Source organism: Heteronotia binoei, chromosome 10 (genome assembly GCF_032191835.1).
Source record: "Heteronotia binoei isolate CCM8104 ecotype False Entrance Well chromosome 10, APGP_CSIRO_Hbin_v1, whole genome shotgun sequence".
Lineage (NCBI taxonomy): Eukaryota > Metazoa > Chordata > Lepidosauria > Squamata > Gekkonidae > Heteronotia > Heteronotia binoei.
In genome coordinates, this window is record NC_083232.1 from 77,530,990 (window position 1) to 77,558,292 (window position 27,303).

General features: G+C 41.9%; 1 protein-coding gene across 1 annotated transcript in view; it reads left to right on the plus strand.

The window, feature by feature from the left end:
- Window positions 1-24,033, plus strand: part of ITGA9 (integrin subunit alpha 9) — a 297,444-nt gene extending 273,411 nt beyond the window's left edge. The window contains exon 28 of the mRNA XM_060247617.1: window positions 22,325-24,033. Coding sequence (XP_060103600.1) covers window positions 22,325-22,423 — 99 coding nt within the window. The 3' untranslated portion in view covers window positions 22,424-24,033. The remainder of the gene's footprint in view (window positions 1-22,324) is intronic.
- The last annotated feature ends 3,270 nt before the right edge of the window (window positions 24,034-27,303 follow it).

A 27,303-nucleotide genomic window follows, 5' to 3' on the forward strand; every position in this document is an offset into this window, starting at 1 on the left:
TACCTCTACTTACCTGTATGGAGAACCATCACTACAGACAGGTGGGTCCTGTCCATCATAGAAGAAGGATACAGAATAGAGTTCATCCATGTCCCAAGGCAACCAGTCTTTGTAGTCACTCCGCTGTCTGCTGCCCTCCTGGAAGAAGTGCAGAATTTGTTAACCAAACAAGCAATAGAACCAGTCCCAGACCATTGCAAGAACCTGGGCTTCTACTCTTGCTATTTTGTGGTCCCCAAGCAGAATAGGGGTCTGAGACCCATTATGGATCTCCGCAATTTCAACGAATTTATTGCCTATCAAAAATTCCACATGTCAGTGCTCCAGGGCGTCTTGCCACTAATCAACAAGGGAGACTGGATGGCCACCTTGGACTTACAAGATGCTTACTTCCACGTAAGCATCCATCCATCACACAGACAATTCCTCCGATTCGCCATCAGCCAAGACCATTTTCAGTACAGAGCACTCCCATTCGGGCTATGCACTGCACCGAGGGTCTTCACAAAGACCATGATTTGTCTGGCTGCAGGGAGTTGTCCTGTTTCCATACATAGACGACTGGCTCCTTGTGGCAGAGTTGAAGGAGTGCTTGCAGGGACATATCAACCTCACATTTCAGCTCCTGGAGCAGTTGGGCCTGAAAGTCAACAAGAAGAAATCTCACCTCTTGCCATCCAAGGAGGTGCAATTTATAGGAGCTCTTCTCAATACCAAGTTACATTGAGCCTTCCTTCCTCCTCAAAGAGCAAGAGACATCATATCTCTAGTTCAAATCTTGCAAGACAGGAGGGTGGCCACTGCACTGCAAATACATTTGCTGGAATTAACGGCAGCTACGACCAGTGTCCTACTCTTTGCAAAGCTGCAGATGAGACCATTTCAGCTCTGGTTTCTGAAACACTTCTGCCCCTTGGTAGACTCCCAGACATTGCTCTTCAAGTTGCCTCCTTCGATCCTCAGGACTCTGGATTGATGGAAACTCGAGAGCAATATCCGCCAAGGAGCCCCCTTTCGTCAACCCACCCCCACAGTGACGGTGACTACAGACGCTTCTCTCTGGGGATTGGGTGCCCATTTGGATGGACTATGTGTGGGTGGCCAATGGCCCCAACTCTTTAGGGAATGCCATATCAACTATCTGGAACTCCCCTCCATCCATTTTGCACTCAGATCTTTTCGACCCCGGCTAGTTGGTCAAGCAGTGGCGCTACTACTGACAGACAATACACCAGCCCTCAGCTGTATAAACAAACAAGGAGGGACTGTATTGCGCAAGCTGTGTCTTCTAGCAAGGGAGATCTGGAAGGAGTGTATAGCCCACCAGATCTTTCTCACGGCAGCACACCTCCCTGGGATACTAATGGCCAAGCAGATTCACTGGGCAGGGGAGCAGCCTCCCCCCACGAGTGGTAAATCACATGAACTTAACTCAGACTAGTCTTTCGTGGGTGGGGTCACCCCTCAATAGACATCTTTGCGATGGCCACCAATCAAAAGTGTCAGCTGTTCTGCACCAGGGGAGGAGTGGACCCCACCTTCCTGGGAGATGGCCTGCTTCTTCCATGGAAGGGTCAGTTCCTCTACATGTTTTCCCCGCTTCTATTGCTTACTCGGGTGGTTACCAAATTACAGAAGAAGCAGCCCAAATGCATCCTTCTAACACCCTAGTGGCCACGTCAGGCATGGTTTCCAGTGGTTCTGAGAATGGCAAGGCAAACCTTTTACCTCTTTCCGACCGAGCCGGACCTCCTCTTGGCTCAAGGAGGGCAAATATTCCATCACAATCTGCTGCACCTCAGACTGACGGCTTGGCTCACAGATCATCTTCCTTCTCTGAGACAGTAGAGTTGGTTCTTTTGAACAGTAGAAAACTGTCTACGCGAACATCCTACGAGAAAAAGTGGTCTAGATTCCTCAAATTCCTAGATAGTTCAACGTCACCACCTGATATAGTGGGTTTGCCGTCCATTTTTGAATTTTTGTTATCTTTTATTGACTCTGGATTGAGCTTCTCTTCAGTTGAGGTTTATATGGTGGCAATTTCTTCCTTCCATGCACAGGTGGAAGGTTATTCTGTTTTTTCCCATCCTGATTCCAAAAGATTTTTAAGAGGATTGGTTCGTATGTTTCCCCCCTCACGAACTCCTCCGGTGGCTTGAGATCTTCCCCAAGTTTTGGATCGCCTGACTAGGAAGCTATTTGAACCCATGGCATTGTGCTCCCTACAACTTCTATCCTGGAAGACTGCCTTTTTGGTGGCAATCACCTCTGCCAGGTGGGTAGGAGAGCTAATGGCCCTAAGGTGTGATGATCCCTACCTCATGTTTCAGGAACAGGGTGTTTCTTTGGCCCCAGATGTAACATTTCTGCCAAAGATTGTGTCGGAATTCCACTTGGGTTTGGACATCTGGCTTCCCACATTTTTTTCCTTCTCCTAGTTCGGATGAAGAGCATTGCTTGCACTCGTTATATGTTAAAAGGACAATACTTTTCTTTTTGGATCAAACCAAAGGTTATAGGAAAGATCCACATTTGTTTGTGTCTTATGCTGCACCCAAGTTAGGCTACAAGATCTCTAAGCAGAGATTTTCTAAGAGGCTTATGGAAACAGTCAGACTGTGCTATCTGCTTGCTAAGAAAGCTCTTCCGAGCCCGATCAAAGCGCATTCCATGAGAGCCATAGCCACTTCTACTGCCTTTTTTCAGGGTGCCTCGCTTCTCGTCATTTGTAAAGCAGCCACCTGGGCCTCACCGCATGTGTTTATGAAGCACTATGTGCTGGATGTTCGCAGACAGCAGAAAACACAGCTGGGTCATCTGGTGCTACAGGTTGCTTCTGGTTGACTGCCAGCTCCCACCTCCAGGTATGTCTGCTTGCTATTCTCCCACTGGTGTGAAGCACACAGACCACGGAGAAGATAAACAGGTTGCTTACCTGTAACTGATGATCTTTGAGTGGTCATCTGTGCATTCACACCACCCACCCTCCTTCCCCTCTGCTGTCGACTCCTTTATGCTTTTGCTTTTTCTGGTGCTGCCAGTGGTCAGAAGGAACTGGTGGGATCCTCGCTCTGGACCCTGTAAGCACGCACGTGGGGGCTTCTGCGCATGCTTGCTGGGAGCAGAGAGCGAAAAATCCTGGGCTTTTTAGATACCGATCCGGGGATCGGTTCAGGCGCTCTATCCCACTGGTGGGAATGCACAGATGACCACTTGAAGATCATCAGTTACAGGTAAGCAACCTGTTTTTCTTGAGTGTTGCAGCATGCTTGAATTGGTTGTTAATTATCAGCTTTTGTTCTTCAGAAGAGAAGGAAAATACTTTAATTACTGCTTTCCTCTTTGCAGTCCAAATGATTGCTCATTAATGCATTTTATTTTTAATTATTATAATTTCATAATCATACAATTAAGATAATAAAAAACAAATCTTAATGAGGAGTTGTGTTGCCAGTAAACCTCTCACTACTCTCCTGGGTTGAATAAAAGCTTATAATTAAGGATCAGTTTAGTAACATGGCAGCCGCTACAAAAGAACATGAAGCAGTGGAGTGGAAGCAGTTGTAAACCACAGGAACAAAACTTAAACAGAATCCCTGAAAAAACTTAAGCAGAGCTTTGTCATTCTAGACTGATCAAATGGGTTCTGCAGTTTTGCTTTAAGCTGGGGGTGGGTGGGAACTGCCATAAAAGAGACCAGATGACAGCAGGGAAAATCCTGGAATGGAATGGGTTGGTGACAGTGCCATCTTGATTCTCTATGGACGTTGAGTGACATCTATTCCATTCCAGACTAAGTGGCTAACTTGGAATCAACACTGCTTAGGCATCCTTTCAGTCCACCTGAAACAATTTTTTTTAAGCCTGTTTACTATGGCAGTAGCTGACCTTCTCAGACTAGGCATGTTACAGCCAGCTTGAAAAGAAAAAGTTGTACTTCTAAGGAGCGGTGACTCCTTATCCTATGATAGTTTGCAGCAGGGGTCATTTAATAGAAAAAGAGGTGAAACTCATTTGCATATGCCACACACTCCTGACATCACCAGAAGGTGTACTAAATTATATCAGCTCAGCATCTACCTTAAAATGCTTCTTGAATTATAATTGTCTTAATAAAATCTTACTCCCATCATACTTTTAAAATTACTTTCTCCCATGTGGCCATAGTGGCATGATGAAGATTTCCATCTGTCTGCTTTATGTTTTGGTTCTTTTCCCATTTTTTTGTGGGGGAAAATATTAGAAAGTTTGTCAAATCTTAAGAGTTCAGCAAAATTCTCAAAGGGAGTTTGAACAATGGAGACCAGAAGCAAGTGTTTGGGGGCAGGGAGCAGGGTAAAAAAGAAAGAGCACAATGAAACTTAGAGGTTCCAGATCTCTGCTCCTGTGAGCTCCTGCACAAAATGAGGCCTGGTTTGCGGTGTCTGAGGACCCTGCAAGCCACATCATTTCACACTCCATTTCTTTCCACAGCCTATTCCAACAACTGTTGGTAAAGAGGCAACTGGTGGTTTGGATTCCAAGGCTGGTGGGGGTAAAGACTGGTGCTCCCCTATTAGGAAGTTAACATGTGAATTGATCTTCTAAGAATTAACACATGAAAATAATGAAACACTGGTGGATCTTTCAGTAGCCATAACCCAAGGACATTGCGGGGAGGGGGGAGATTGCACCGAGTTTAAAGAGTGGTGACTTCTTTTCTTTATTCCTGAACTTTGGGCATGTCTTTTAAAGTTAAATGCAAAGCATTGTATGATGTTAATATTGTGGGCTTTAGATTACTGTAGTATTCCATTCCTCTTCTAGCCAAACTCTCTCTTAACAAAATTAAACAAATAGTACACTTAAACTACATTTATTGTGGTGCTGTTTAGAGAAGCGTGAGCCGCAAAATACACATACCCTATTTAAGAGAACACTGAAAACGCTCTTTCCATAAATATCTTGCAGTTTATTTGTGTATTTGAAAAAAAAATGCTTTAAACATTAAAAGTTAAAACAACTGGAAATTTAGGTTGATAGCAGAGATTCATTGCTTATCGCTTTTCTCTCATCATGGTCCCTGACTCTGTTGTTTGTGTTTAAAACACACAGTTGCCTTTTTCTTGAAGGAAGGGACAGATGTTTTGTCTATTGCCTGCGATTGTTCTGTATATCCGGTAATAAGACTAGAAGATATTCTTTTTTACTGTGGGGTACCTGAACACATGAAGGTGCTTTTCACTGAACCAGACCCATTGATCTGTGGAGAACAGTCTTGTCTACTCAGACTGACAGCTTTCAGAGCTCTCAAGGAGAGCTCTTGCGCACCACCACCAGTGGAGATGCTGTGGACTGATCACATGCAAAACAGGGGCTCTCCCACTGAGTCACACCCCTACCTCAGGCAGGTAGAAGCAAGGTGCAATTTCCTGGTTGTTTGCATACATTAGTTTGTATATACCCCCTATGGGACACCTCTTTCAAAGGGATTCATTTTGTGAAGTTTAAGGACTTAAACCAGGGGTGGCCAAACTGTGGCTCTTTTACACATATTGTGTGGTTCTCAAAGCCTCCACCGTTCCATCAGCTGGCTTGGAGAAGACATTTCTATCTTTAAATCACTTCTCTAAGCCAAGCAAGCCAGTAGCTTGGAGAATGCATTTAAAGTTAAAGTCACTTTCTTTCCATCTCTCTCTCCCTCCTCCCTCCCCCATCTTCCTTCCTTCCTTCCTTCCTTCCTTCCTTCCTTCCTTCCTTCCTTCCTTCCTTCCTTCCTTCCTTCCTTCCTTCCTTCCTTCCTTCCTTCCTTCCTTCCTTCCTTCCTTCCTTCCTTCCTTCCTTCCTTCCTTCCCCCTCCCTCCCTGCTCTCAAACATATGATGTTTATTCTATGTGGCTCTTACATGAAGCAAGTTTGGTCACTTCTGGTTTAAACTTTTACAAATGAATTTGTTCCGTTAAACAAACTGGTATTTACACCCAAGTAAACATTAATACACTTGGGTTGTTAGTGAGATGTCATTTCATTATCACCTTTTTAAAAAGGATTTGTTTTTGTGTTTTTCCCAAGGTTTCATTATTTTCCAAGTTATGCACAGCCAATTTATGCAGCCCTTCAGTTGGAAAAAAACAAAAATGAATCTAACATGAAAGGAAAATTATTCTTCTAAGTGCAGGTTTCAATAAGTCTGACAGAATGCAGGAAATGTAATGCCATCCTTATAACCGTAATTCTCCCACTATTATGTGGGCATGATGCTCAATGAATTCCCAAGAGTTTTGTGTAAAATTGAGGTTCTAAAGATGTACCCAAACTTTATTTATTTATAGTTTATTTCTTATTAAGACTCAAGTTAATAGGGCTAGGATTGCAGAAATCTCAAACAAGGCATACTTATTAAACAAGACATGTTAAACACTAAAAGAAATGATACTATATAAGCAGAAATATAATACACAGAGCGAAAGATAAAAACATACGGCAACAGATAATACATATTAGTAGCAGAGCCCACAGTGCCATTCACTCTATTGAAATGTCTTCTCAAATCATTCTGTTAGAATGCAACTGTATTCCTTTATTTATTTTTTTAAAAAACCCTCTTGAAGAATTCTGGCAGAAAGCCAGAAGCGTGGGAGCATTTTTAGGTCTAAGCAAAGGAAAAGATGCTTCTGAGCTGTAATGGCACGTGTGTATTTTTAAAATTGTTTCTTAGCAGTTTTATGATTCCGTTATAATCTTTCATGGGTTTCACTTAGAGATGGACAACTGCTCCCCAGCTGTCCTTGGAACAGAGCCCAGACAAAGATCTGTTTGCTTATAAATCACTAAATAAAGCAAAATATTACCTAGTCCTGATGCTGAGTGAGCTCAGAACTTCATGGTGTACCCAGTTACATCAGTAGGAACACTATGGAGTTACTGGTACCTCCTCCTCAGAATTACCTTTCTCATCCCCTCTGCTGTTGTACCACATCTCAACTTTTCTGCCTTGCTTTGGGGAGGAACCATTGGGTGGAACATCTGTGTGGCATGTAGAAAGTCCCAGATTCAGCCGCCAACTTCTCCAATGAAAAAGAAGCAGGTAGTTGGTGATGTAAAAGAGACTCAGGAGAGCCACTGCTAATCAGTGTATGTAATACAGACCTGGATAAAACAATGGTCTCACCTGTTGATCCGAAACTCAATCATGGGTTTTTACACCCAGTTGCAGTGATGTGTGCATACAGAGGTATTGAAGTGGGGCACAGAGGGTCCATTCACCCACGCAGCTGCACCACTGGATAGCACATAGTATATTATAGCTGAATGTGTAAACTGACTTTATAATAAAGCTTTGTGGCTGAGGTGATGTGAGATGATGGGAAAATTCTAACTGGTACAGTTGTGTATATTCTAAGACAATATACACAACTATACTGCTTGAATTCATCAGGTGATTGATGTGCATAAACCAGCCAAAAAAGTTCCTGTTCCTCTCTAGTTAGTAAAATACTTGCCAGTGAAAAAAAAGCCCAAGTCCATCAAGCAAAATTAAGATCTTATTTCACTCCATATATTAGGGATGTGAGTTCATTTCTATATTCATGAAAATATGACCTGTAATCGCTCCATTCTTCTTAAAAGATAATGAGTGGCAATCAGAATTACTGTTTTTAATGATGCACATTTCTAGTGAAGCAGCGAAATAACGAGGTCTGCACAGACTTACTGGTTTGAAGTGAGGTACCATAAGCGGAATCCAGTTGGACATGAGCCCCCAAAATGACTGCGTTAAAATCATTCTACATACAGACAGTTTTATTCACACAGAAAACCAGCAGGCAGGCACACAAGCTTATCTGATTTCAAAGGGTCCCGCCTCCACTAAATTCCCCCTGGTAAAATTCCATGACTAAGTTTCCTTACTTATCTATATACAGCAAGTCACCTGTAGAAGGCTGTTACAGCTGGAGCTCACACCCTCTGGGCGGTAGAGTCAGTTTCTAATGGCAGTTTTATAACAGACCCCTTAGTTTGAAGACAAAGCATATTTTTACTCAATATGACAAATATTATTATTATTGGGGTTATTAATTAATTATTCAGGGGCTGCCCCTTCACTAGCTGTATCTTCTTTGCTTCCCATTCAGTTTTGATGTCATTCTGAGGAACTATACCAGTCTTCTAAGGATTGTAACTGCAAAATTGCATATAGAAAGGACAAAGAGTTCCAGTTTTATAGGCAAGTGTATCAAAACTCATTGTAGGAAGTAACATTTTTTTTCAGCTGATTGGGATATTATTCTCAGTGTTCGTAGCCCTTGTACAAATGATCACTCCTGCCAGATTTCAGAGAGGTGGAAGAAATAGTTTCATGGGAAGTTAAAATAAGGAAGTTGGGATGTTTTTTTTTTTTTTAAACAATACTTATTTAATTATTTGTATCCCATTTGTCTTACCAATAGGGGCCCCAAAACAGATTACTAAAAGAAAATACAGTTAGAAATAAGAGAAATGGGAATGGGAGCATTCTGCCTACAAAGCAGTTCCTCCATTCTCTCCTGATTGATCTTCCTGCCTGCTCAGTGCTGCGACCTTCAGGACAAGAGCTGGAGAACAAGCAGGACCTTTTTTGTAGCAGGAACTCCTTTGCATATTAGACCACACACCCCTGATGTGGCCAGTCCTCCTGGAGCTTATAGTAGGCCCTGCCCTAAGAGTCCTGTAAGATCTTGGAGGATTGACTACATCAGGGGCGTGAGGCCTAATATGCAAAGGAGTTCCCCGTGGACAAGAATTACAAAAAAAGCCCCGAGGACAAGAATTAATCAGCTGGCACCTCTGGGCATGCCCAGGCCTTAAATATCTGTGGACCTGTGAGAGAACAAAACCAGCTGGATGCTATCAGGTGCTTCCCCATTTCGTTCTCTCCCAGGGAACATTGTAGCTTCTACCATGAAATGAAGGGGAGGGGGGAATCTGTACCTCTCCAGGGCACAAGGGGAATCCACAAGGGAGTTCTTCAGGAAGCATTTAATCAGTTCTCAAATTAAAACAGATATTGTGTTTATTTATTTCACCTTTCCACAATGTCCAAGGAGGCTAAGAAAATATAAACATACATGGTTAAAAACCTGGTTGAAACACGTAAGATAACATACATTATCTGCCATGTATGCAACATATGTCACCAGCAGCTGCTAATAAGAAACATCCATCAGCTACTTACACCAAAGGCGCATTGAAATCATTCTGATTTGCAGATTTTATGGAGGAGAGAATGTGTGGGAGCTTTTCATACTCTATCTAGTAGACTGTGGTTCATATAGTCAGATGGAGGGGGGGAGAAAGACCGGAGAGATCCAGAGGTGTGAAACTGATGTATAGGAAACATTCATTTAGACATCAAAATACATTTTAGTTCTAGTGCTACATTTGTTTTGATTTAATGAACTCCAGTACTGAAACCCTTTCTCAGATCTCTTTGAACTTTGGCACAGGTGATCCTCGGAGCAAGTGGTAAAATCCCAGAGAGTATGATATCCTGCTAGAGATGCTATAACCAGTGGAAAATGAAAATAAAGTGATGAAAAAAAACAAATGACATTTTTGAAACTTTTTTTTTAAAGCTGTACTCTGTACATAGGAAAATGTTTTATGTTTCTTCAGCAGTGTATATAACACATAAAATTACCCATAAATGAGCTAGTATGAGCACAATAGATTTTACTGTATGTTCAACATTCTGACAGAGTCTTTAAAACAACAAGATTGATTATGCCCAATTGCCGCTTCGTATAAATAGGAACTTGGTCAAACTTTCCCCACCCCTCACAGTATTTCCATTTGTCTTTCACAAGTAATTGGGCTTTGTTGGTGGTCTGGGTAGATGGGTTGCAAAAGGCAATGCATTCTCTGTAGTTGTGTGGGTAAACAGTCTAACTGATTGAAAGTCTAGCCACTGGGAACTCTGTATACATCAGAAGCCAGTTAGGCATTCTAGCTTTTATCTTGGCACCATATAAACATATTTAATCCACTGGCAAGCAAAAAGTCCTTTTGTGGTACCAAGCAAACCTTTAAAAATAACTAGTATTCTTAAGAACCCAAGCCAAGACACACTATATATGTCAACTTTAAAATTGCAAATAAGTACATACTATTACAAAATTCTCAGACTTATAAACTAAAACAGCAGATGCAATTTTAACATAAACCATTGTTCCATTGGTCCAAATTTTTGAGAATCTGGAGGTATTAATTCCTTGATCTCCATTTGCTACTAGTTCAACTAAGCAAACAGCCATGGTTTATGCTAATAATTATGAGAATGTTACAACTTCCTGCTTTTTAAAAAAAGAAAAAAGTGGGGTAGGGGTTTTGGCAGGCAAAATGGACCATAATTCAGTTGCATTGCTCTTTTATGGACTTGAACAGTAATATGTAAAGGCTGAATGTAGAGTTTTTAATGCTGTGCCAGCAAGCTTTAAAAAAAATTGTGCATCCTTTTGGATGAGGAAGGAAGGAGCAACATAGTCAATAAATCACTCTTCCAACAATGATATGGTACTTAGCTACTACTGTGTTCCAGCTGGGACTTGTGAAATATGAATGCACTTGTATAGTGTTAGAAGCATTTTTGCAATCAACTCTGCTGTTTCTTTCTGTAGAACAGAAGTTGGACTGCTGCACTTCATGAAACTACTGTCTTGCAAGGATACAGTTTCATATGCTAATTATATATAACTTTGCAATTGAAAGGGGGAGGGGGTTAATCCATTCAAAACTTAAGTATGTTTAAGTCCCATTGGTTTCAGCAGTTGGATTAAGCATGTAGTTAGCATTTCCCTCCTAGTGGGATTTTAAAAGTGCTTAGCTTTGGATCATATCCAGAAAGGTAACCTTCCCCCATTTTATCCTGTTATCAGCTTGTGATGTAGGTTTAGCTGGGAGTGTGTCAGTGGCCCAAAATCATGCTGGGATCTTCATGGCAGTGTGAGAGTTTGAACACAGATCTTCCAGATCTTAGTTGAACACTCTAAGCACTACACTTCACAGGTTTCCCATTCCTGCCTGGCACATTCGATTGTACACTGGAACCTCTGCAAATAGATCCAAAAGTGTCCTCCTTCTTGTGGAAGAGTCTTCCAGTGTGAATGGAAAGATCACCTTTGGATCAAAGCCTTAGGCTCATCACAGCTTTGAAAGCGAAAGGGACTTCTCTCCCCGCCCCAGTGCAATGCCTTCTTCCTAACCTTTCCAGAGTTGTTTCTGTTGGCAGTTCAGTGGATATTTAAGCCTTTGGTTGTCTCTTCTTATTGTGGTGATTAATTACTGTTTTGTTCCAGCAGTCTATTTCTGGTATTTCAGCAAGACATATATATGGAGGGATAGCTTAAAAACAAACTGCATTTAGGGTTGTTGGCTTTTTGTTTAAGGGCTCCTTCCCTCCCCTTCTTCCTCCGAATTTAATTTCTAAATTGCCTTTTGCAGTGCTTCAAATATAAAAATGTCCATCTCTAAAACATCTATATGGAAAATTCAGTAGATGGCAGTGTAGCTCTATTGGAAGATTAGTCATGCACTGCATTGATTTTGGCTTTGCATTAGCAATCAGTCTGACTGATAGTTCAGGATGTGATGCCTATTCATGATTCCCATGTAATCAAGAGCAAAAATTGGCTATCTGGATGTGTCAATAAATGTCCCTAATAAAGCAACATGCTTCTGAACAGTAAGCTATTCTGTTAACTATTTTGAACAGTTGGCTAAAATTTTTCTTCTCTGACAAGTTAACACAGTGGGGGAAATTAACTAGCGATTTGGAGTTGGATCTGTAGCACTGTCAGGGGAGCAATGTTAATGGCGCAGGATATTTCTGCCTTCCCCTCCTGCGGCAGTCCACTGAGCCCCTTCTGCCTCAAGATGGTCAAGGGATCTTCAAGAACAGCATGTGGATTAAGAATGAGAATCTGCAGTAGGGTTGGGGGGAGAACTATGGCTCAGTGGAAGAGCCTCTGCTTTACATATAGAAGGTCTCAGCTTCAGTCCCCAGTATCTCCAGTTAAACAGACAATAGATATTGTGAAAGACCACAAACTAGAGAGCTGATGTCAGTCTGAGTAGACAGTACTGACCTTGATAAACCAATAGTCTGATGCTGTATGAGGCAGCATCAGGAGTGAGAACTGGCAGAAATCACCCTTTCCTCTTCTATCTATGGAACGGTAATTAAATTGGCAGACCAGGACTTTTGCATCTAATCCATGTTGCATAGGTAAACTGATTTCAAGCAGTAGGGGGAAAATACGCAACAGTTGTGCTCTCAACACAATAGTGCACTGGGATAAATTTTTGCAGTGAATAAGGATAAGCATTAGGAAGTGTTTAGTGCTTATCCTTGTAGCTCATCTAAGAAGCCAAGAAAGCAGTTCAATGAGGAATATCCATAAAGGACAAACAGTTCTTGCAGTGGTGAATATTGCACACTTAAGCTATGAACCAGCACGTGCTTGTGTGACCCAGCCACCTGAAAAATCTAACTTTTTGGGAAGATTATATATCTGCTTTTGAATATCGAAACATGCAATATTACTTTCCAGCAATGTGGAGTTTTCCATAAATAATCAGGAGAGTTTGCACCAATCCCATTGCCTTTTGATTTTTTTGTTTCCCGCATAAGTTTTTTTAAAAATTCTCTTCTACCCATTGTCATGGGTGCTGGGGACCCTGCAGAAGAAACCGAGCCTGCAGACCCTGCAGAAGGAACGGTGCCCCTGCCACCTGCACCAGTGCCCCTGCCTCCTGCTGAAGAAGATCCAAGCCCCCCTGCCTCGCCCTCTCTGGTGGGTCGTGTGCGTGACCGCCTTCGTCAGGACCTCAGGGATCGGAGGAGGGCGGCACGCTCACAAGCAAGACGCTCCCTGAGCCCTGAGTGGTGAAAGGATTCTGGCCCTTCTAAGTGTGAGGATGCTTAAGTTTCGGCAGGATCCTGGCTGCTGCTCTGAGACAGCAATTAGCCCAAATGAGCAACAGGCAGCAGAGGGCTATATAGCTGTGGGCTTTGGGAGGAGGCTTTGTGGAAGCAACTAGTCACATACCTGACATCCTAGCATCCACTCCGGCTCTTGACTTTGGCTTTTGGATTCCTGACTTTGGCTTGGACCTCTGGACCCCCTGACTTCGGCTTCTGAACCTCTGACCGGTGATACCTGGATTGCGATTCTGTTTTGGCGCCTTGGACCCACCTTGCTCACGAGTTGCCGACCTTGGACTGCCCCTGGACTTTGCCTGACTCAGCCCCAGCTCGTGACACCCATTTCCTTTACTCTCAGTGCCTGATTTCTTCTTTTTAAAGCCTGTGTCAAAACCAAAATAACTGTAGTAAAGAAACAAAATGTTAGTTGCTTACTTAAAATGCATCCTGTCAGTTAAGGACTAAGCCAGTAGATTGGTAATGTTCCCTACTAGCACTGAAGGTGCAAAAAACAGTGGGACAAGGGAATTCCTAAGAATATCCCCACAGTATTCCAGTGACAGCACCCAGTGTTCCCTTTAATCTGCTGTCATACATGAACACACATAAAGCTTTGTACGGAATCAGACTGTTGGTCCATCAAGGACAGTATTGTCTACTCACAGCAGCAGCTTTCTGTGGTTTCATGTAGTCTTTCTTTTTTTTTTTTACTGTACATTGTGTTTACGTGTTGTGAGCCGCCCTGAGCCTGCCTCGGCGGGGAGGGCGGGATATAAATAAAAAGTATTATTATTATTATTAATATTAAGGTTGCCAGGTCTGGGTTGGAAAATACCTGGAGATTTTGAGGGTGGATCCAGGAGGGGGTGGAGTTTGAGGAGGGGAGGGGCCCCAGCATAGCACAATGTCATGGAGTCCACCCTTCAAAGCAGCCATTTTCTCCAGGAGAGCTGATCTTTGTCAGCTGGAGATCAGTTGTAAAAGTGGAAGATCTCCAGGCCCCACCTGGAAGCTGGCAACCCTAGGTTTTTCATATAATCTACTACTTAATTTTTAACTGGAGATGTTAAGGAGTAAACCTAGGACCTTCTGCATGTCAAGCAAATGCTCAACCACTGAGCCATAGCCCTTCTGTTCTCCATCAGCTTCAACTCACCTTCAGGAACTTTGAAGTACAGCGGCATGATAGGCTCACACTTTGGCATCTTTAAATAATAAGCATTGATGTTTCTATTTCCTTACCATTTTGTTAGCCCTTTTTAAAGCCACTTCAGCTGTTGATTGTCACAGCATCTGCCTTGCCACAGTAATACATACAAACCAATTCACAGCACACTAAGACAACAACAAAAATGAATGAAATGCTCCTACAACATGCCTGCGATCATAAAGGCCCTTTCCAGGGAGCAAGCCCATGGGATTACATTGAGTTTACTTCCAAGTAAACCTGTTTGGGGGGAATTATTTCCTAACAACATGAAACTGGCTGCAGCAGCTGAACAGTAGCAGTACTTTAAAAGACTGATTAGAGGGAAAGAGAAGAAATAATAGTAAGCAACACAAAAACATTCATTGGGCAGATTAATCAAAAGCAAACATAATGTGTTAAAAAAAAGTTCTGACTTCATGCCATAAGATGCTCAACAAAGGGGCCCAGATGTAGGGAGAGGGGAAGGGCACTGCAAAGCCCTTGGCCTTCATGGCCAATCCAGCATCCCCATCATTTCAGAAGTCTGGATAACACAAATGAGGGCTAAGATGATCCTGTGTCTCTGTGGACCAACTAGAATTGTTGTAACAGATTCATAATCAGCCATACCACTGTATACTGATCTTATGATCCAGCCCTTAGTATCATTAAAACCACTCCTGAGTTTTCTGCTAACTGTAAATTGAAAATGACCTTTGCCTCGGGGTATCACATAATCTAATTCTGATAGTCTTCTCCTTGCATTGATGCCCCACCTTCACCTCTAGCAGTGATGGTTTCCCTGCTTTTACTGCTAGGCATTAGTATGTGTTTGCGTATGTGTAAGTTTTCATTATCAGAGGGATGCAGATATGCTGTGTGCAGAAAACTCTAATTCCAAAGGTCAAATCAGATGGGATGTGGGAAATCTGATCAGGATTTCCTGTGGATGTGTGTGTGTGTGTATGCATACATATGGGATTGCTGTAAGCAATATAAATTCAAAATTCAATATAAATACCAATAATGAGAAATCATACATCATTATTTGTATGGACACACTATTTATATTGAATTTTGAATTTATACTGAATATAGTGTTGATATACATTGGTCTAGTTGCTTTTGAATTTTTGCACAGAGAAGAGAGGTTTCTGTGGTGCTTGATCTAGTTTCTCTGTGGTCCCGATAGCCCATCACGTCATCATATGGGGTTGCTGTAAGCAGGCTGTGAGTTGATGGCACTTTACAGCATCAAAGTCTGCCAAAGAAGAAGAAGACCATATATTTATACCCTGCCCTTCTCTCTGAATCAGAGTCTGAGTGGTTTACAATCTCCTTTATCTTCTTCCCCCACAACAGACACCCTACGAGGTAGGTGGGGCTGAGAGAGCTCTCCCAGAAACTGCCCTTTAAACGACAATTCTGCGAGAGCTATGGCTGACCCAAGGCCATTCCAGCAGCTGCAAGTGGAGGAGTGGGGAATCAAACCCGGCTCTCCCAGATAAGAGTCCGCACACTTAACCACTACACCAAACTGGCTCTCTGGGTGACTGTGGGCCAGTCATGTATGCGTAGCCTCACAAGGCTGTTGTAAGGATAATATGGAGGAGAGGAGAAAAATATAAGCCAATTTGTGTCCCCGTTAGGTTGAAAGGCAGGGTGTAAATGAAATAAATAAACTTTTTTGCTACCATCTTTATTGTATCTTTCTTCCAAGGAGTTCAGGGCTGTGTAGTTTGTTCTCTTCCTCCTCCCTTCCATGTTTAACAGCAATTGCAGAAAATTCCATCTCCAGTTTCATGGCGAGATCACCTGTAGATTCTGAATTTCATGCTTCATTAATATGCATTAACTTTTCCGACTCCTTTTTTATTGCTTGTGGAAGGCCCTATGAAGATATTCTTTATCCAGTTGTAAAGTAATGCAAAAATGCCAGAAACTCTTAGCAACAAACTTTTAAAGATAATTCCTAAGCAGATGTTCTGCAAGCAGACAATTTTTATTAAAAGAACAGTAGGAAATAGTTTTTCGCTTGCTTGTTTGGCCCTGGAGGAAATTAAAAGGGAATATTTTGATCATAACTTCAAGTGTAGGTTTTAATGTTCAAAGTCTGTGGTTCGTATGAAGAATAGGCACCTTTAGGGCTCAGCAAGCAGCATTAATATAACTCAAACGTCTTTGTTTAATTTTAGGAATGTAAGTAATTCTGTGATCTTGCGCTTGAAGTGATGGATTACTTTGAAAAGTGGCTCAGCAAATAACAGTGTCAGCTAAAGCTGAGGATAGACAGTCAGCTGATAAGGTGGTAAAATTATTTCTGGACATAGCAGTTTACAATGCAGGGAAAGGGGTATATGATTTAAAAAATTCACAAAGAACTAGTATAAGGAAGAGATGGTACTGGAGCCCTTTATTCTGACATGCTGGCTTTCCAGGTGAAGAGAGTTTGTTGTAGGGTTGCCAAGGCCAATTCAAGAAATATCTGAGGACTTTGGGGGTGGAGCCAGGAGACATTAGGGGTGGAGCCAAGATCAAGGCTGTGACAAGCATAATTGAACTCCAAAGGGAGTTCTGGCCATCACATTTAAAGGGATGGCACACCTTTTCAATTCCTTCCTTCCATAGAAATAATGAAGGATGGGGAATCTTCTTTTGGGGCTCATAGAATTGGACCCCCTGGTCCAATCTTTTTGAAACTTGGGGGGTATTTTGGGGGAGGCACTAGATGCTATACTCTACCCCAAAAAACAGCGCCCCCCCCCCAGAGCCCCAGATACCCGCGGATCAATTCTCCATGATTTTCTATGGCAATAAATCTCCATAGGGAATAATAGAGTTCCCAGAAGACATTTCCCTCCCCTCCCCCCGCTTTCTGACGACCCTGAAGCGGGGGGAGGGCCTCCAAACCGGGGGATCCCCTGCCCCCACCTGGGGATTGGCAACCCTAGTTTGTTGCGTGGATTCAGTTATTGCCTTTCCCCACTTTCATTCAAGAGTGATACACTCCAGGAATCATTTCAGTGAGTAGCTGTGTTGTCCCGCAGTAGAACAGCTAGGTTCAAGTCCAGTAGCACTTAAAAGACCAACAAGGTTTAGGGGTATGAGAATTCAGTACTCAAAGCTCCCTTCTTTGAATATCTGGCAAGGGGAGGTTTGGCTGTCAAAAGGTCATACCCTTAACATTTTGTTGGTCATCCCTAGCAGTGTAGGAATAGTTTTGTTGTACTTCCTGCCTGTGTGAAGTAGTTTTAATTTTTTTTTCAGGGCTTTTTTTGTAGCAGGAACTCCTTTGCATAATAGGCCGCATACCGCTGATGTAGCCAAACCTCTAAGAGCTTACATGGCTCTTAGTACAGGGCCTATTGTAAACTCCAGGAGGATGGGCTACATCAAGGGGGTGTGGCCTAATATGCAAAGGAGTTCCTACTACAGAAAAGCCCTGATTTCATATTTCTTGTTCAGGATCTGGGGCATTTTTGTCACTCTTATAAACTTGGATTTTTCTCTTTTTTGACCACCGAGGGGGCAGAGGGAGGGACCAGAAGTTATAAAGAAAGCAACACTGAAGAGACTCAGTCCTCAATCTGGCAGGGGCATGTGAGATGCTACAGTTTAGAGATGCAGGAGGTGCTCCCATTTGCTTAGGGTTCAAAGACAGTTTATAGATTTCATTCAGCTCCAAATCTTCAGTTTCAAAGTTTAGTGATGTCAGGCTCATAGGGAATAATAGAGTTCCCAGAAGACATATGAAGTTACTGTTCATATGAAGTTACTGTTCAGAATATACCCAATGGATTGGATCTAGCCAAAGTTATGCACTTATAGGTAGTTTGAGGATGTGTTAAAATCTCATTGATTGAGTACAAGATTGAAATGTGCTTGAGGTTAGCTTAAAGGTGCTTATTTAAATCTCACAAACATACAAATCTTGAGTATATGAATTGTGTTTACACCTTCTCCAGTACTTGTGGTTCACTGGTGGCAAAGATCAGAAGAAAACAAAGGGAAAGACTTCACACAACATAATGTTAACAAAGTTCTTGTGGTAGGGCTGTATTCCATTTCTCATTTGGGACACTGAAATATTGATTAGCATATCGAATCATTGCGTCTTTCTCGTATGAATAGTTCTGTGGGTTGTGTTACTGTTGGAAAGACCTCAAGAAAACTTGGTGCTGTAGAAAGCCTCTTTTGTATTGCATAGATCAATGGTCCCATATCCATATCCTCACTGGAAGTTCTCTTATAGAATGTCAGGATTCTTTAGGGTCTTTACTTGCTGTACTACTGACTGTGTTTTCAAATTTGACTGAATATATGACTTCATTCATTCAGACTTAAAACCCACCCAAGGTCAGGAACAGGTGATAATACTCAAATTATTCTAATCTGTCCCTTCTTTTGTGAATCCAACAGAAACCTAGCTTGCATAAATACTTCACACTGCTTTGAGAATGCATGCAGGGTCAAGCTTTAGTGAGGCTCCAGGGAAAGAGAGTTGGGAAGTTAAGAACATAAGAACACAGAGCCTTGTTGGATCAGACCAGTGGTCCATTCAGCGCAGCATCCTGTTTCACACAGTGGCCAGCCAGTTATACTGGCAGGCCAGCAAGCACAGAGGCTAAGCAATGTTGCTTCCTTTGACTGGTATTCAAAGGTTTATTGCTTCAGATCATGGAAGTTCCATTTAGTCACCACGGCTGCCAGCCACTGGTACAACCACCATGAATGCTTGACTTGGAGACGTGATTTGGAACATAGATTACAGATCACTCTTGAGGTACATGAAGGTCATGATGGAACACAGCGATGGAAATGGTCGCGTATAATGGGCCCAACCCACTGAAGGTTTTATAAGTTATCACCAGCACTTTGAATTGAGCCTTGCATGTGGTATGACACAGTGATAATATTTTCTTCCGTGTCTGGCATCATGCCTACATGGAACTCAGTCTGTTCAGAATTGGAGATTTCTGGACTGTGTAGAAATTTAGTTTGGTAAAAGATTTTTCAATTTAAAAGTAATATATAATAGAAACATAGCAACGTTGGAGCTAATGTACAAAGCTGCCTTAAATATGCTTCATATTGGGAAAGAGGGTAATAACATCTGACTGATGGAGGTAGACGAAAGCATCACACTCTGCAGGAGGGTGAAAACAGGTTTAAAACAGTAGGAGTTACATAAATGTTTAATTACAATGAACAAAATATTGACTTAATGATCTCAATGGCATGCTGCTTCGTTTGAGCAATTACTCTTGAATGGTTACCCAAGCCTCTTTATTACAATTATTTTTGTTTCTGGAAAGGGCATAAAAATCCCAGTAAGCGACTGAGAACCCCCCAATGCTAACAGAACCATATTTATTTTAGTTGGGTATGAAGGCTTGTAAAACGGCTGATCGATATTACATGGGTAGCAAAAAAAAAAAAGGCAACTGCACAACCTTTAAGGGTTCAACTTTTTAAGGAGGCTGTAACTATTATTTCCCATTGGACACAGAAGGCACAGTCTTTCATGAATGGTTGTGCTTATTCCTTACGAGGGGGACTTGTGCAGGAGAAGCTCCCAGCAGATAGCACACTAAACCTGCCATCATGCAGGCCGACTCCCTGCCTGAGTTAAACATTCCAGAGTTGTTAACGTGAAGTAAATACCTCATTCCCTGTTGGGAACCGTAAAATAAACTGAGTATTATACTGAAATTAGAGTTGCTCTTGAATTTCACCTAAATTGAAATTTGAGGTCATCTGGGAAGATCCTACTAATGTAAAACATTGACAAGATCTTTTAAAAACAAAGTTACAAGAATTCCAAAGTGATTAGTAGAATTTCCCAGGGTTGTTACTTCTTTGGTGGTGGGGGGAAACACTCTTATCTAAGTATGGCTATCCCCTGACCTGGACAGCCCAGGCAACCCCAATCTTGTCAGATCTCAGAAGTTAAGCAGGGTCAGCCCTGGCTAGTATTTGGAGACTACCAGAATCATGATGTGAAGGCAAAACACCTTTGAATGTCTCTTGCCTTGAAAACCCAATAAGGTTGTCGAAAGTCAGCTGTGACTTGACAGCACTTTTCACTAGCAAGCAGGGCCAAAAAATCTTGCCTAAAGTTATATTCAAGAGAAAGGTAGTACTGTTCAGTACAACATTTGCAAAAAAATGACAATGGAAACTTATTGAAAAGAATTCTGGTACAATTAGTACATTTTACAAAGGTTTTTGAACATCTGTATTTACAACTGCATGAGAAATGTGTTTGAACTTTCTGACAGTTGGAGCCATTGTAAATCAGTTGCAATTTGAGGGCATTTATACATGATAACCAAGGTATACAACAGTGCCTTTCAGCTCATTTCTTTTAATTAATGGAAGGATTTTTCCCCTATCAGTTATATGTTTGGATGATTTGCTTCTATCAGTGTGTTAACTAGCCAAACAACACCACAGCCATTCCAGGTGTTAACTAGCTTAGATAAAGTAAGGATATTGTATTATCATCAGTCTCTGATGTTAGAATTTTACCTCGTTATATGATACTTTTTTTGCATTTCATGGTCCTGCAACTTCATAATCTCACATATAAATGACTTCCTAGTGAGGGATGTATCTGACAAAGTGGGTTCTAGTCTGTACGATGCCACGACACTGGTGTTTATCTCAGAGTCTCAGCTATGCCCAAGTGAATGCAGTTTCTATTCATTTTAATCTATAATACATCGAATTGGGAGAACTCTGACCTAAACCAGTTCCCATTCTTGTCCTAGCCATTGTGCTGGTCAGCAGCCATGGTGGATTTTTGCATTGCGATGACAAACTTGTGAAATGAGCCTCATGCTAATCATTCGCAGGCTGGTCCAGCAGCTCCTCGGATTAGGAGCAACTCCAAATGGCCTCTTCAATCAAGTTGATTCAGCTTTCACAATCCTACTAAAAATGAAAGTTATTGTTGTTGTGCCAGCAATAGCTCTCATACTTCCACTGTTGCCTTATGCCAAGAGAATTAAGCCACCTTCTCTGTGAGCTGCCATTTTGGGGGCACCAGTGTCTTTGCGTGCATGTCATGGCCATATTTATTTTAGGCATATCAGACTAAAAAGGCAATTTGAAGAGGCAATAGTTTGAAATATGAAAGAGGATACTGGGACAGAATGGAGAATCAGCAGTTCTGTTGAGGACAATAGAAAGTTGAGATAAAATTAAGAGGAAAGGACAGATTGTGTGATACCTGTGTGCCCCACAATCAGTGCCTCTGAACACTAGATATTGCATGCCTACCCTGTTTTGTGAGCTTCGTGGAAGGAGAATTCTGGATTAGATGATGCCTTTGTTTATTATGTATTTATTTAAAACATTTTAATGCTGCCTTTTCGCCCAATCAGGATCCACAAGGAGGTAAACATAAGAAACATTAAAACAGTTAATAAAAAATACAGTTAAAATGATAAAACAGAGCACTTTCACTTTTTGAAATGTCTATTCCCCTCATCCATCAGACCTCAGTCTGAACCTAATTCCCTGTGCATAGTATACATTTGGACCAGTTTTGTTGGGGAAGGAAAGTACAAGGAAAGTAGCCTGAGCTTGTCAAACGTTGAAAGCTAAGCAGGATTGGTACTTGGATGGAAGACTACCAAGAAAGGCTCTGAAGGGGGAGGGGTCATGATCTCTGCTTCTTATTTGCTGTAAGAGCTCCTTCCTGGGGTCATTGTAAATCAGTTGCAATTTGATGGCATTTATGCATGCATTGCACCATTTAGTGTTAGTGCAGTGAAGTGGTTAGAGAATCAGACTGGATCCATGGAGTACAAGTTTCAAATCTTCCCCTTTCCTCTAGGATGCATAGTTGGTGACTTGATGCCAGTCATTATCTCTCAGCATAACCTTTCAGGGTTGGGTCCTGTCAAGGGGACTTGCTGTGCAAGGGTCATTTCAGGGAGTGGGAGGGGAAAGGCAGGGCTGAAGATCCAACCCAGGGTTGGTATATGGATAAGATGAAGGAGGAAAGAAACATGTACATCCTTCTGAGCTGCTTGGGGGGTTGGATGGGATTAAAAAAAAGTAATAGAAAGATTTAATTCCTCTAATTAGGCACTTGGTCTGTAACCCATTTGTCAAATGAGTTAACAGTATCTTTTTCAGTTGATAGATAAAGCTATTCATCAAGCTTTATTTCTCATTTGCAGATGGGCTTCTTCCGCAGAAAGTACAAAGAAATCATCGAGGCTGAGAAGAACAGGAAAGAGAACGAAGACAGTTGGGATTGGGTACAGAAAAGCCAGTAAACTGCTGAAAAGGGGGAGGGACATTGAAAGCCCAGTCATGTGACACACAATTACTACCCTATTGGTCCTGCTCTTGTATCTTCCATATGTGGAAGAAGGAATCTTCTCCAGATTTTTCGGAGGCCCCATTGTTCGTCATCCTCTCAAACTAAGGAACGTTTCCTGAGGCAACCACTGCAGACATATCAGGTGACTGGAGTGATTTATACTTCCTGGAAGAGATGAACTTTGATAACTAAGCTGCAGTGCAGAGCAATATTTATGAATCCAACATACGTAGTGTACCCTCAGGGGAAGACTGTTGCCTGAAAAAAAGTACTTTTTATAAATATAAGCTTTTTATACTGATTATGTCTTTTTATATATTTGTATCAATGTTTTTATGTTTTCTATTGAATAGCTATATATAGTTCACAAAAGCACTGATATTCAGCTGAAATGTTGGACATGCATATCTGTATATATATATACATACATACATATATATCTCTATCAGTCATACTGTATTTTTAAATTGCAATGCAGAAGAGACAAACAGATGAAAAACCTCACTTAGTGTATCTACCAGTCTCAGTGACGTTGTACATAAACCTTCCAGTGGCACTAAGCCAAAGTCTTTGGGTTTTGTTTGAAACAAACAAAAACACACAAAAGTCAAATGTTTGAGTTGTGTGTTAAAGGACCCTAAATGCTATATATATATTGGATATTTTTAAATGATTCTATTGTGCACGGACTGTCCATAAAGTATGTCTCACTTTAGGGGGGGGGGGGAAATCCTTTATCTTTTGCCAATAATATCCCCTCTCCCCAAATATGTCACACATCCTTACCAGAGGCATGTATTTTTAACAAGAAGAATATTTTTAAACTATTTCCAAAGTGACTGTTGACTTGTCGCTATTCAAATGCCTGTAATATGCGATCCCGTAAGTTTGACATAAGTTGGAGTGATGCGTGAGGCTAACATAGCTATCGATGCAGGTTTTGTATGTTTGCCCCAGTAGAGCAAATAGTGGCTCTACAGGACTGTTACTTGTTGGGGAAATGGCACAGAGGAAGAGGCTTAAAGTGTCCCTCCTCTTGCACTGTGGTCCTGATCTGAATTGGGCCCCATGTACTTGACTGGTGAAGGAAAAAACCCTTGTCCCAGAGCTCTGGCACAGGAGTTTAGCTATTTTATAAGTGTAATGGAAAGTCGTGTCACAAGATAATAAGGGTTATGGAAAAGCAACAGAATGTATTCAGGCTCCATGTACTGGTTTACTATATGATGGTGCTGAAGAATCCATTGGGAATGACATCACATCATGGTCCATATCTCCTTGGCAAAAATTGTGCTATATGGTCCACCCCATCAAAGTGTGACATACTTTATGAATGATCGCTGATGAGTTTGAGTTACAGCGAACAGTCCCTTGCAGCCAAATGGTAGGGGCTTTAGGTGGTATATGTAACCTTTATTCATAGGGCATGATGCACTGAAGAGAGCAGCAACGAATGTCTTCCTTTCGCAAGCCTGGCTTCATTGTCATGTAGTCTTTGAGCAATAGAAAGGAACTGGGGAGTCAAGGGATCATAAATACAAACAGGAAAAAAACCCTCCCTTTATCCAATGTGTGCTTATTTTATGACTGTTTATCTGGCATTTTTCCTGTGCAGTTGTAGCCTTGATATGTTCTCACAGCTGCTGTATGATGCAGACCACTGTTGTTCCTGTTTTGCAGGTGAAAAATATATACTCGGGCATAATTGTGGTATTCTGCCTTTGGCTGGAGGAAGTTCCTCCCACCAAAGAAGTTTTCCTCCAACTTAAATGGCTCTGTAATTGAAGGAAGAGCCACTTACGTTGGAGGAAGTTTCAAACTTTGCTTAATGGAGCAGTAGTGACCTCCTTGAAGCCCTCTGGTAAACCCATGGTTGAACTGAGATTTGGACATTTGTTACCTGCATGCTTTTTGGTTATCAAAACCCACTGCTTGAGTCCCATAGAAACAAGACTATTCTACAATTGGGCACACACTGGCAACAGTAAGTTACATAGGGTTTATGTATATGTACTCAACACAATACCAGTACCCAACACAAGAAAACCATTTGGAAAATGTAAGTGCTCAGGGGCTATGTGTTTAGTTATTAAATGCACCTCTCTTAATAATATATTAAATGATTGTGCATTGTGGTAATAAGGAGTATTATTAAATTCAGGATCCTGTTGTGGTAAACCATCCCTTGGAAATAATTCTTTAAATGATTTTTTAGTAGCCCTATCATAAAGGATTCTGCAGTGGTCAGTACTTATGTCATGAATGCTTAAAATGGCATAGTCCTCAGCTGGGGTTTGTACAACCTTAGTTTCACACGAAGAAGAAATGTGTCTGAAGCCCCCATCTCAATTATACTTCCATGATGAACATTTCAGAGCTTAAGTAATCTCCATTAAAGAGCAGCAGGCTAAGATTGATTTGAGTTCAGAGATCCAGCGTGGTCTTAAAAGTAAGACTGCCAGGCTAGGATCTGGGAGTCCTTGGTTTGAATGTTCACTCTGCCATGGGAACTTGCTGGGTGACAGTGAGCCAGTCTCTGTCTCCCTCTCTCAGCCTAACCTACCTCGCGAGGTTGTTGGGAGAATAAAACAGAAAGGGAGCATGCTGTTGTAAGCAGCTTTGGGGTTCCCCAAGTGGGCAGAAAAGCAGGATATAAATATAAAAAATTAAAAAGCCTAGGGAGTGATTTAAAACAAATACTTTGTCATGTTAAATTGAAATGGGATAGTCAGCCATGTACTGTGTATACCTAACCCAGTACAAATTTCTCTGGCAGGCAGCAATTCTCCATGTTCTCTGCCAAACATATTTCCTGGAACTGTTACATGGATTCATGTTAGCTGGAAATGAGAGAGTTTGACTTTGAGATCTGGGATGTTATAAAGAGAATGGAAGTAACTGTGTGTTCACCTGTTTGTTTTTTTTAATCACATCAAAAGCTGCTCAGAGTTCTTGGAAGTTCTAAGAGCTTTTATAAATAATCCTATGAATGACAGGTTTTCCACTTAGCGAAAGTGTAAACTTATCTACTCAGGGGCAATTGATATGTCATTCTTAAATGTTCAAGTATGCAAAACTGTGCCACAATGGTTGCAATGCCAGGCAGCCGTATTGCAGTCCTAATTGCTCAGAAGCAAGCCCAGTATGACCAACAAGGGATCCAAAATATAAAGGCCATTGCAGTATCACAAAGATAATAACTCTGCCAGTACATTAAAAAAGAAATGCTACAAATTAATAACACTGTTTATTCCTTCATTTATGAACAGCTGCATATTCTTTTTAACAAGAACAAGGTCACTAGGTACATTTAAAGATGGCTTTCAATTGCTATGAAGTAATACACAATTGGGTCATGGTTTGTTGACCTTATCACTTATCTTCCTGAAGATGATTTGATTCAACAGGTCTGCATATTTTAATGTCAGGAGCTACATTGAATATACTGTTTATAGCGTGGACTAGGACATTAAAAGCCCCCAGGGAAGTTGTGCTAAGGGTCCCTGCAGTACCAATGCGGGGGGGGGGGGTAACCATTCAGCAGGGGCCTGAACCTGCCACCATTGTTGTTGGATCCCAACTAAGTAGTCCCTTTAGCACTGCAGGAATGCCTTGGTTCAGCTTGCCTCTTGTTGCCATTAGCCCTCCAGATAGAATTGCCCGGGTCGTATAATTCCTGGAGGGTAGATAGTTGGGTTGGGTTGGGTAATTCCTGGGGGTTAGAGGGGAGGCTGGGGAGGGCAGAGTATTTGTAGAAGGGACTTTAGCCTTTCTAGGAAATTTATATGCTAACTATCCAGAGTCCTGTTTGGGGCTGCTTATTTTACCAACCTGAAACAATGCTGGGGAGCACTAGTTTGGGAAGACCCATGCATTTCCTGAGATTACCCCAACTGGCTAAATAAAGCCTCCCCTTCTCTGTGTGCACTGTGGTCCTAATCCAAATTGGGCAACACACACAAAGGAACTGAAAATTGCAACTTATGTCTGACTATTGCATCTGACACCAGGTAGGGACTCCAGACACAAACTGTGTACTCCATAATGTGTGACTCTATAGCCCTTCTAGAGAATCTGTTCTACCAACCCCGAATGAAATTTTAGGCAAAATAGAAGGAAAGGCTTTGTGTAGCAATTCTCCTCTTGCTTAAAGCAACCCAGAAATCAGAGGGGCCAGGGAAGAGGTGGAAATTAACCCAATTCCAAGCAGCCCTGATCTATGAGATCTCTTGCCGTCAGTAACTGCATTTTAGGGACAAATAAAATGTCTGGAGTTCTAGCTGTGGAATTCCAGAATCAGGTGTAGTTTGGCCTTGGCTCCTGATGCAGAAATTAAACAGGTGAAAGTTTGTCTCTTATTTTCTCAGCCTATACCAAGGTCCTCATAAAGGGACAGGAATCAATGGTGTATGTGTGTGCGTGCTACAAATGACATACATTGGGATCCAGCCAGGTTTTCTTCTGGTGAAAAAGGAGTCTCCTTTTACCATTCAGTGTGGTGCTAGGAATCATGGGAGCCACTTGGACAAAATGCTTTATGAGGCAGGGACTGAAGTAAGGCTGGGTTGCTAGGTCCCTCCTGGCCACAGGTGGCGGGTGAGGGGTAGGGTTGCCAGATCCAGATTGGGAATCTCCTGGAGATTTGGGGATGGAGCCTGTGGAGGACAGCAGGGTAAAATGCCACAAAGTCCATTCTCCAAAGCATCCATTTTCTTCAGGGAAACTGATCTCTCTAGTCTGGAGATGGGCTGTAATTCCAGAGTATCTCCAGGTCCCACCTGGAGACTGGCATCCCGAGCAGAGAATTAGGTGAGATTGAGCAACAATGGATTC